At 38.9% G+C, this 12189-nt stretch overlaps 1 protein-coding gene across 6 annotated transcripts in view; it reads right to left on the bottom strand.

Annotated features, from left to right (window-relative positions):
• Window positions 1-12189, bottom strand: part of BCKDHB (branched chain keto acid dehydrogenase E1 subunit beta) — a 290212-nt gene that overhangs the window by 271083 nt on the left and 6940 nt on the right. For 3 of the 6 annotated variants that reach the window (XM_057489377.1, XM_057489375.1, XM_036918787.2), the window contains exons 2-3: window positions 5016-5093; window positions 3554-3622 (exon numbers count right to left, since the gene is read on the bottom strand). The exons of 1 other annotated variant lie outside the window; for it this stretch is intronic. In XM_057489377.1, the coding sequence (XP_057345360.1) occupies window positions 3554-3622; window positions 5016-5093 (147 nt within the window). The remainder of the gene's footprint in view (window positions 1-3553; window positions 3623-5015; window positions 5094-12189) is intronic. 2 more of the 6 variants (XM_057489378.1, XM_057489376.1) reach the window with 2 other exon arrangements.

The following is a 12189-nucleotide window of genomic DNA, read 5'->3' as shown; positions in this document are numbered from 1 at the left end:
TGGATCATTGTCTAACCCCATACACAAAAGTAACTTCGAAATGGATCAAAGACCTATGTGAGTCATGAAACCATAAAACTCTTAGAAAAAATATAGGCAAAAATCTCTTGGACATTAACATGAGCAACTTCTTCATGAACATATCTCCCCAGGAAAGGGGAACAAAAGCAAAAATGAAAAATGAGCAAGTGGGACTATATCAAGCTGAAAAGCTTCTGTACAGCAAAGGACACCATCAATAGAACAAAAAAGGCATCCTACAGTATGGGAGAATATATTCATAAATGACAGATCCGATAAAGGATTGACATCCAAAATATATAAAGAGCTCACACACCTCAACAAACAAAAAGCAAATAATCCAATTAAAAAGTGGGCAGAGGATCTGAACAGACAGTTCTCCAAAGAAGAAATTCAGATGGCCAACAGGCACATGAAAAGATGCTCCACATCACTAATCATCAGAGAAATTAAAACCACAATGAGATATCACCTCACACCAGTTAAGATGGCCACCACCCAAAAGACAAAAACAACAAATGTTGGTGAGGTTGCGGAGAAAGGGGAATCCCCCTACACTGCTGGTGGGAATGCAAATTAGTTCAACCACTGTGGAAAGCAGTATGGAGGCTCCTCAGAAACTCCATTTGACCCAGGAATTCCACTCCTAAGAATTTACCCTAAAAATGCAGCAGCCCAGTTTGAAAATGACAGATGCACCCCTGTGTTTATCGCAGCACTATTTACAATAGCCAAGATATGGAAGCAACTCAAGTGTCCATCAGTAGATGAATGGATAAAGAAGATGTGGTACATATACACAATGGAATATTATTCAGCCATAAGAAGAAAACAAATCCTACCATTTGCAGCAACATGGATGAAGCTAGAGGGTATTATGCTCAGTGAAATAAGCCAGGTGGAAAAAGACAAGTATCAAATGATTTCACTCATATGTGGAGTATAAGAACAAAGAAAAAACTGAAGGGAACAAAACAGCAGCAGACTCACAGAAACCAAGAATGAACTAACAGTTACCAAAGGGAAAAGGACTGGGGAGGATGGGTAGGAAGGGAGGGATAAGGGGGGTAAATGGGAGTTATGATTAGCACATATAATGTAGGGGGCGGACACGGGGAAGGCAGTATAACACAGAGGAAACAAGAAGTGATTCTATAGCATCTTACTACGCTTATGGACAGTGACTGTAGTGGGGTATGTGGTCAGGACTTGATAATAGGGGGAGTCTAGTAACCATAATGTTCATGTAATTGTACACTTATGATAACAAAATTAGAAAATAATAAAATAGTAATTTAAAAATTGTTAATATATACGAACACATTCAAATGCAGTCTAGAAGTGTATACATCAAGAAATGTACAGTGATTTTCTCTAGGTTATCTCTGGAAGGATGGGGAATTTTTATTTTCTCCTTTATGTGTATTTCCAAATGTTCTACAATGCATATGCATTACTGTCTTGCCAATGGGGTTCAGCCCCGGGCAAGTTCACTACGGATTCAATGAGACCAAGGAATGAAAATGGAACGTTCTTCGGGTGAAAGGGTTTATACCCAACTTTATTCCCATGGTGGCAGGTCAATTACTAGGATCCCATCCACTCAGAGTGAGTCTGCATGCAGCAAGCCTGTCTCTCTCTGGGCCTCTCAGCCCACAGAGCCGTCTCAGTCTCTTTCCTCAGCACTGCCACCACTCCAGTCTCTGCTCTCCTGCAGCCTGGCAGCCATGCAGCCAGGCTACCATGTCACCAAGAGCACTGGGTGGAGCTCTTTATAGAGTTAATAGCAACATGCTGCCCACACATGTGTAGTGAGCTAGCTGACCAGGGCCAGAAGAGAATGCTGACCACAGGGACTTTCATTTTATCCACAATTACTTTTGAAATCAAATGTATAAAAAGGTTTTCAATTTTTTTTAATATCTGAAGTTCACAGGAGTCTGAATAGCTGAAACTGACAGTTTGAGACAGGTGATATTGAACAAACTATCTCAAATTCTAAACTGTTAGAAATAGGCAACTGTGAAAAAGCAGAGGCACAGAACCCAGAAAATCAACCTGCAGTAAAAGGAAGAAAAAACAACTATCTGAAAGTTACTGTGAGATGCAACATGCTATGGTTTCTTGAACTCTAGTATAACATAGCCTCAGAGAGAAGTGAGACAAGAAGGAGAAACAGTTAGAAAAATATACATATAAAAGACAATTTCTACTTACTGTGCAGACAAACTTGAGCTTTACAGGGCAGTGGTAAAGGTAAGAAGAAAAGCAGGTATCAACTCCTGACCATAAACTTAACTGCTTTGTGGACTTCCAGGTTAGATAAGACTGAGAGAAGAAATAAAAGGTCAAAAGCACCTCAAAATCACCCATAACAGTATTTCAATCAGTAGACTTTTAAGTAAAGGAAATTGCCCTTCATAATGTGAGTAGGCCTCATCCAATCCCTGGAAGACCTTAGAAGAAACAAGTTTCCCAAGCAAGAAGAAATTCAGTTGGAAGACTGCAATGTAGAAACCCTCTGTGGGGAAATTGGAAGTTCCTATGGCCAGGATCCTCACCTGACCCGAAACTACTTGTTGATGTAATTGGCCCACTGCTAGGCTAATGCTTCCACACCCATAAGCAATAAGCTACTATTGACTGCGTCACTATCCAAAGAGCTCCGCCCAGTGCTCTGGGAGGAGGCAGATAGAGGAGAATTACAGACCTGCAGGCTAGTGGATGCAGACGCAATCCTAGTGTTCAACCTACACCAGTACAATAAAGCCAGGTGTAAACCCTTTTACCCCAAGAATGTTCCACTGTCATTTCTAGGTCTCACTGAATCTACAGTGACCTTGCCCCGGGCTGAAACCTTCAGGCAAGACCCCATTCCTGGGTCTCCAGCCTGCTGGCTTGCCCTCTAGATTTCTGACCTGCCAGTCCCCATGATTGTGTGAGCCAATTCCTTAAAAAATAAATCTCTCTCTCTTTCTTTCATATAGACATACACATAGATACATGCATAGATACAGATATATACAGATATAGAGATATGCACACACACAAAGATATAGATACATATAAATAATACATATATATACATACACAAAAATAGACATAGATATACAGATATATCCTAATGCTTCTATTTCTTTGGAGAACCCTGACTAATGCAGGTAATAAAAGACGTAATCCATTAATGGAGACCAATCGGGCAGAATCTTGAACTAGAGGCACTAGAAATGAAATTGACTAATGTAGGCAGCAATAAGAGATCAAAGATTCCTGGACATATGAATGAGATGGTAAATAATGTATTTCAGAATCTATGTGTATAAATATGAACTAGATCAGAGGGACATTACAGCTAGAACACATTTGTAGATATCTATGTTGAAGGATTCTTGGGATGGCTATGAAAATGAAAAGGAACCCATCCATACAATAAGGATATGGCAGACAATTTAGCAGGCATATTTTGCATTTTTTAGATAACTTTAAGTAAAAGTTCTATAGGAATACTGTTCATATGAAGATACTAACTTACCATACTTGTCTCGCAAGCCAACAGTACATCTAAAGACTCCACCAAAGGCAACATCTTCACCAAATATTACTGAAAATCAATGTTAAAGGAAGACATTTTATTTAATCCTACATGATACCAGCAACGAGAAATAAGTACTTTAATATTTGCATTTTAAATCAGAAAATAGAAATAAATGTAGGTCTAAATCTAGGTTTCTCAATTTTGACATTACTGACATTTTGAACCAGATGACTCTTTTGCTGCAGCAGCCTGTCCTGTGCATTGCAGATGCACAGCCACATCCCTGGTCTCTGCCCAGTGGATGAGAGTTGCTCCACACACACAGCCACAGCAGCCAAAAGTGCTCCAGACATTTTAAATGTAAGGAAAGGGATTAAAATCACCCCTGTCAAGAAAGAACCACAGATCTAGAGCATCATCTTGTTTTATCCATGAAGAAAATGAAGCCAGAGAAGTACTAAAGTGACTTGACAAGTCAGAAAGCAACAGGCAGAACCATGACTCACACTCCAGGCTCTGGGGCCCTTGGCCAGTGGTTTTCCAAGCTGAAAGAACAGTCACAAATGGGGAAGTGACTCAGATTGTGTGAAAAAGAAAGGAGGCAAGCATTGCGGAACATAGTGAGCAAAGCAAAGAATAGTGCAGGTGGAAATTCAGAGAAGCTTCATAGTAAGGCAAAGAAAAAAAACACAATGGGTATTCACAGAGCTGAATTCTAGTCCCAGTAATGTACCTCTGTATATCTCAAGAAAAATAACTCAGCCTTATTTAATCATCTGAATCAATCATTTTCAGTTAGCATTCAAAACAAAGCAAGGTCTAATCATCCACTAGTCTAGCTCCCACTTCCTCTTAAAAAATAATCTGCTTTTTACTTGACTTAAACCTAGGGATTCTCAAGTGGAATCCCAAGGTGTACAAATATAAATATATATGAAGTAAAGCCAACCAAATTCATAAAATATACAGCAGGACAACTGTTCATATGTCAATAATTTAAATTGTTCAGATTAAGTTACTTATAAAGTCATTTATAAATATTTAAATTATTTACAAAATGTCTTACACTTTGAACGACAATGTATCTCAAAGGAAAGCACTAATCAAATCTTTATTTTACAAATGAATATCTGAACAAACCAGTACTTTTTTCCTATATGTTAGAGAAACAAGAGTACACAGGAAAATATTAATCCAGAAGGTATTAATATCATATCAGGACCAGACATAATATGGGAGAAAGTTAACTTGATATTAAACATGAGAACAAATTCATAATTTGTGGATAAAAAAATGTGTTAATATAATAATTTGATTATTTAACCTTAAGCATTTGATCAGGTCTTTAAAAAACTTCAGGTAGATGTAATGTTAACCACTGAGCTCCAGATATGTATTTACAGCAAATCTTTAATTCTGAATTTGCACAGCTACACAGTCAAGCACAAAGGAAGTTTACCTGCAGTAGGGTCTTTGGCCAATGAGTTATCCAATGCACTCGTTACTGCCTGGAAAAGATTCATTTTCTGAGTCTGCCCTGTGAAAATTAAAAAAAAAAAAGTGACATTTCACACATCATTAAATATACTAAAATAGAAACTCTTTCATAGTTGATTACAATGTGATTAAAATCAAGACAGAAAGGATGGTATAGAATATATTATATGAATTTATTGGATGATTTACAATGATACTGGCTCTGGGAAAGATACAAAAGCAACACAGACTTCAAGATGCTTGGTGATGAGGCAAAATTAAAACATAATAAACAATTTAAAAACAAGTATAGAAAGGAAGAGTGAGTATTATCAACTGATGACATGTGAGTAGACAATAAGTAAAAACTATAGAAAACCATAAAAGGAACAAGCCAGAGTGAGAGTGACCTGGGAACACGCCCTGGAAGGGCATTGGGAACATAAGCCATAACAAATGCACATGACCAGTGGCATGTGTTAACCATGCCAGTAAGAGCAAATGGTCATGGGCAGTAAGACAATGAGGAGGGCTAGCAATACACGTCAGGACCCAGACCTGTCACCACTGTGGAAATACTACGATCCCAACCCCAACATGTTCGACTGGGTCCTTCCTATTACCTTACTGCTCACACAGAATCTCTGCAAGCCAACCTCTATCTCCCTAAATGCATTTCTGGGAGGACTAAATGAAACAATACATTCAAAATCCCTGATACAGTGTATGCTGAATATTAACTATATTGTTAGCTTTTAGACTTTCTCCATGCCCTTCATCTTGACCTTGGCATTATTCTGAATGGTATAATGCTTTATTTGGTAAAGTGCCAAATACTGGGATTCAGAAACATCATTACTTTAGAGGTTTGTTTAAGGCTCAGTGCTGTCCAGTGCCCACAGTCATCCTAGAACTTTAGGTCAACTTCTCTCCCAAAGAACCATTCAGAGCAGAAAAGTCTACTGCCTGTATCTTCTCTGACCCAGGCCCAGTCTTCATTTTAATGCCTGATCAATGCACTGATACCACACTGACCCACAGCCATGCTGATATTAAATTCCTTTAACACCTGCTGCTTGCCCTGACTACTGTCCCCTGTACTCTTCAGTAGCCTGAGAAGTTCTACAACCAAGGTCTAAGTTCCCAGTGTGGGTCACAAAGGTACTGCTACTGCCATCCTTTTCCTGGAGACCCATAATCTTCTCAAGCCCATCTCAGATCCACAGCAGGCTCTGATCTATGACATCTTAAAGCTTCCATATTCACTAACACCAGACCTTTTGATTCTCTACCCACTCGGGCCTCAGACATCTCTTCTCTCTCTCTGACACTTTCAACACCGATGGCTTCCGGTCTTGGCAATACCCAATCAGTTATGCCCTGCTGCTCTCTGTGCCCAGAACAAAGGCCTGTTTGTACTCTTCTGAAGGGAATAATAGGAATTTATTCAAGAAACTATGTCATACCATTTCTGCTAAAGGATACATAATCACATCGCATGTCCACAATCAGTTCATGACTTATTTTTCTTCAGGCTAAGACTTTATCACTTAATAGATATTTTTCTTAAATCCTTCTCCATTCTATAGAAATTCTCTAAAGTATTTATGTACCCAGCATCAGATGATAATGGGTTAGGGTAAACTTTTCTTCCAACTACCATGACACCCCTACTCTATCCCCTATTTCATATATTTCCTAAAGTATGATTTTTATTTGTCCATTAGGATTTTCATAGCTAAGAAGCTAAGGTGAATGAAAATGCCTAAACATCTAAGCTGGTAATTACTTCAAGCCTGCTGACCATTTGAATTAATACTGAATGTCCCCATGTCATCTCATGTCACTGCTGCTCAGCAAGTTTTCAGCAGGACAAAATAAAAAAAGACTTTAAAAATATAAATCGCACAAAGTAAACCTGGAAGTATTGCTTGATAACCACAAAGAATGTACTCATCCTATGAGAAAATAATTTACAAGCAATGGTATTTAAAGGTTATAATTCCATGTAAGCACATAAATTTTTACTCCTGAATACTTTTTTTCAAGTAGATTCAAAAGTTTAGGGCTTGGGATTAACTTCTCTCCTACTAGATGCTTATAGAAATCTTAAATGACAAAACAGCATCTACTTCCAATTCTTTTTAAAGTTTGGTATAATTCGTGTATGGGTCAGAAAGAAAGCACCGTTATTCACAGGTACAAATATTTGAAATATTTTCTTTAGAGTTATTTATTCTCCTGTAGGTTATACCAAAAACCACTGATATGTTCCATAAAACCATCCTATGTTCCCTCATGATAAAATAAACACACCTGTAGCACAGCACATCTAACCAGCTATAACCTGGTAGACCTTAAAAAAGAGGAGAAAAAGGTATGCCTATGAACATCACTAAAAAATTATTAAACACAAATGCCAAATCATGCAATTACCAGTGTTAATAAATGGCTGCTAAATTTCAAAACCAGACTGGTAACTCTTCTTTCCAAGATAAGTTATACCAAAACAAATGTAAGAACATACAGAGCAATATAATTTTCCAAGTCAAGGATGAAAGCTAATAGGTACCCATTAGCAAAGCAGGGCTTTATGGTTGGAAATGAGCATCTCACTTGATACTGTCCTATATGGAACATTGTGAAAAACAAGGTCATCATCATTGCTGCAAAGACATCAGTGGAACGTATGGCCACAACAAAGCATAACCTCCCCGAAGGCAGAGGTTCTCATCTGCTTTTGATCAGAGGTATATGCTCAGCATTTATGTCTGATATGCAATACATGCTCAATAAAGATATGCTGAAAGAATGACTGAACAAATAAACACATGAGGCTGTTTCAATAATGACTTTTTAAAAATACAAAAAGCTGGGGGAGGAGCAAAGATGGCACTGTGAGTAGAGCAGCAGCAATCTCCTCCCAAAACCATATATATTTTTGGAAGTACAACAAATACAACTATTCCTAAAAGAGAGACCAGAAGATACAGGAAAACAGCCAGGCTACATCTACACCTGCGAGAACCAAGCGCCTCGCAAAGGGGGTAAGATACAAGCCACAGCCCAGCAGGACATGAGCACCCCTCACCCCAGCTCCTCGGCAGGAGGAAATGAGTTGGAGTGGGGAGGGAGAGGGAGCCCAGGACTGCTAAACACCCAGCCCTAGCCATACACACCAGGAGCACAGACACACAGTGCATGGTGTGCTGGATACTAGGGAAATGGGACAGTAAAATCTGCGAGTGGGTCCCCAAGGCTGGCACCCCTGGGACAAAAGAAAAGTGCTCTTTGAAAGTCTTAAAGGGACAGGGGCCTTACGGCTAGACGGAAGCATCCCAGGACACTCAGCCCAGCAGCTGGGAATCCCGGAGATTACGGGCGCCCTAACCCCCTGGACAGCAGTGCGGCTTAGAGGCCCCTCACGGTGATAAACAGCCTCCCATCCATTCCCCCTCCGGCATGGCCCAGCCATACCAGAGCACCAGCCTGAGAGTGGCCACGCCCACAGCAGCCACGCAGAGCTTCCTCCACAGCAGCCTGGGCAAGAATCAGAGACCCCGTCAGCACGCAGCTGCCTAGCACAAGCTGCTAGGGGATGCCATTCTCAAAGGAGAGGAAGGCTACAAACTAGCAAGAAGGGACATTCTACAACTGACACACATACCAACTCCCCACAACTACCTCTGTCGCCATGAAAAGGCAGAAGAATTTGATCCAGACTAGACTAACAGACAAACCCCGAGAAGGAACTTCACGAGAAAAACATAACCAATCATCCTGAAAAAGAATTCAAAATAAAGGTCATCACCATGCTGATGGAGCTGCAGAGAAAAATGCAAGAGCTAACACAAAGTAGGGAGGGAGACTACAGAAATAAAACAATCTCTGGAAGGACTTAAAAGCAGAATGGATGAAGTAGAAGAGGCTGTTAATGGAATAGAAACCAGAGGACAGGAACACAGAGAAGCTGATGCAGAGAGAGAGAAAAGGATCTCCAGGAATGAAACAATATTAAGAGAACTGTGTGACCAATTGAAAAGGAACAATATCTGCATTATAGGGGTACCAGAAGAAGAAGAGGAGAGAGAAAAAGGGATAGAAAGTGTATTTGAAGAAATAATTGCTGAAAACTTCCCCAAACTGGGGGAGGAAATAGTCGCTCAGACCACGGAAGCAAACAGAACTCACAACAGAAGGGACCCAAGGAGAACAACACCAAGCCACATAATAAAATGGTGAACATCAAGGACAAGGACACAGTTTTAAAGGCAGCTAGAGAGAGGAAAAAGGTCACCTACAAAGAAAAAATCATCAGACTTCTCAACAGAAACCTTACAGGTCAGAAGAGAATGGCATGATAAATTTAATGCAATGAAACAGAAGGGCCTTACAAAGGATACTGTATCCAGCACGATTATCATTTAAATATGAAGGAGGGGTTAAACAATTCCCAGACAAGCAAAAGTTGAGGGAATTTCCCTCTCACAAACCACCTCTACAGGGTATTTTAGAGGGACTGCCCTACATGGGAGCACTCTTAAGGCTAAACAGATGTCACCAGAGAAAATAAAATCACTGCAAAGAAAGCAGATCAAACAAACAATAACTAAAGGCAAAAAATAAAATCAAATACCCACAAAAGCAGGAAAAGGAAACACAAAAGAGCACAGAATAAAACACTCAACATATAAAGAATGGACAAGGAGGAATAAGAAGGGAGAGAAACAAAGGATCATCAGACAATGTTTATAATAGCTCAATAAGCGAGTTACATTAGACAGTAAGATAGAAAAGAAGCTAACCTTTGGCAACCACGAATCTTAAGCCCACAATGGCAATAAGAACATACACTTCAATAATCACCCTAAATGTAAATGGACTAAATGCACGAATCAAAAGACAGAGTAATAGAATGGATAAAAAAGCAAGACCCATCCATATGCTGCTTACAAGAGACTCACCTCAAACCCAAAGACATGAACAGACTAAAAGTCAAGGGATGGAAAAATATACTTCATGCAAACAACAGGGAGAAAAAAGCAGGAGTTGCAGTACTAGTATTAGACAAAATAGACTTCAAAACAAAGAAAGTCACAAGAGATAAAGAAGGACATTAGATAACGATAAAGAGCTCAGTCCAACAAGAGGAAATAACCATTATAAACATATATGCACCCAATACCGGAGCACCAGCATATGTGAAACAAATACTAACAGAATTGAAGGAGGAAACAGAATGCAATGCATTCATTTTAGGAGACTTCAACACACCACTCACTCCAGAAGACAGATCCGCCAGACAGAAAATAAGTAAGGACACAGAGGCACTGAACAACACACTAGAACAAACGGACCTAATAGACATCTATAGAACTCTACATCCAAAAGCAACAGGATACACATTCTTCTCAAGTGCACATGGAACATTCTCCAGACTAGACCACATACTAGGCCACAAAAAGAGCCTCAGTAAATTCCAAGATTGAAATTCTACCAACCAACTTTTCAGACCACAAAGGTATAAAACTAGAAATAAATTGTGCAAAGAAAGTAAAAAGGCTCACAAACACATGGTGGCTTAACAACATGCTCCTAAATAATCAATGGATCAATGACCAAATTAAAATAGAGATCAAGCAATATATGGAAACAAATGACAACAACAACACAAAGCCCCAACTTCTCTGGGAGGCAGGGAGAGGAGTCTTAAGAGGAAAGGATATAGCAATCCAGGCATATTTAAGTAGGGAAGAACAATCCCAAATGAATAGTCTAAAGTCACAATTACTGAAATTGGAAAAACTAGAACAAAAGGCCTAAAGTCAGCAGAAGGAGGATATAATAAAGATCAGAGAACAAATAAATAAAATTGAGAAGAATAAAATAATAGAAAAAAATCAATGAAACCAAGAAATGGTTCTTTGAGAAAATAAACAAAATAGATAACCACCTAGCCAGACTTATTAAGAGAAAAAGATAATCAACACACATCAACAGAATCAGAAATAAAGGAAAAATCATGATGGACCCCACAGAAATACAAAGAATTATTAGAGTATACTATGAAAACCTATATGCTAACAAGCTGGAAAACCTAGAAGAAATGGACAACTTCCTAGAAAAATACAACCTTCCAAGACTGACCAAGGAAGAAACACAAAATCTAAACAGACCGATTACCAGCAATGAAATTGAAGTGGTAATCAAAAACTACCCAAGAACAAAACCCCCGGGCCAGACAGATTTACCTCGGAATTTTATCAGACATTTAGAGAAGACATAATACCCATTCCCCTTAAAGTTTACCAAAAAGTAGAAGAGGAAGGAATACTCCCAAACTCATTCTATGAAGTCAACATCACCCTAATACCAAAACCAGGCAAAGACCCCATCAAAAAAGAAAATTGCAGACCAATATCACTGATGAACATAGATGCAAAAATACTCAACAAAATATTTGCAAACCGAATTCAAAAACAGATCAAAAGGATCATACACCATGACCAAGTGGGAGTCATCCCAGGGATGCAATGATGGTACAACATTCGAAAATCCAACATCATCATCCACCACATAAAGAAAAAGGACAAAAACCACATGATCATCTCCAGAGATGCTGAAAATGCATTCGACAAAATTCAACATCCATTCATGATAAAAACTCTCAACAAAATGGGTACAGATGGCAAGTACCTATACATAATAAAGGACATATATGATAAACCCACAGCCAACATCATACTAAACAACAAGAAGCTGAAAGCTTTTCCTCTGATATCAGGAACAAGACAGGGATGTGCACTCTCCCACTGTTATTCAACATAGTACTGGAGGTCCTGGCCACGGCAATTAGACAAAACAAATAAATACAAGGAATCCAGATTGGTAAAGAAGAAGTTAAACTGTCACTATTTGCAGATGACATGATACTGTAAATAAAAAACCCTAAAGACTCCACTACAAAACTACTAGAACTGATATTGGAATTCAGCAATGTTGCAGGATACAAAATTAATACACAGAAATCTGTGGCTTTCCTATACTCTAACAATGAACTAATGGAAAGAGAAATTGGGAAAACAATTCCATTCACAATTGCATCAAAAAGAATAAAATACTTAGGAATAAATCTAACCAAGGAAGTGAAAGACCTA

This window comes from Manis pentadactyla, chromosome 12 (genome assembly GCF_030020395.1).
Source record: "Manis pentadactyla isolate mManPen7 chromosome 12, mManPen7.hap1, whole genome shotgun sequence".
Lineage (NCBI taxonomy): Eukaryota > Metazoa > Chordata > Mammalia > Pholidota > Manidae > Manis > Manis pentadactyla.
The sequence above is the reverse complement of the archived record's forward strand: the minus strand, read 5'-3'. Positions and strand labels throughout refer to the sequence as shown.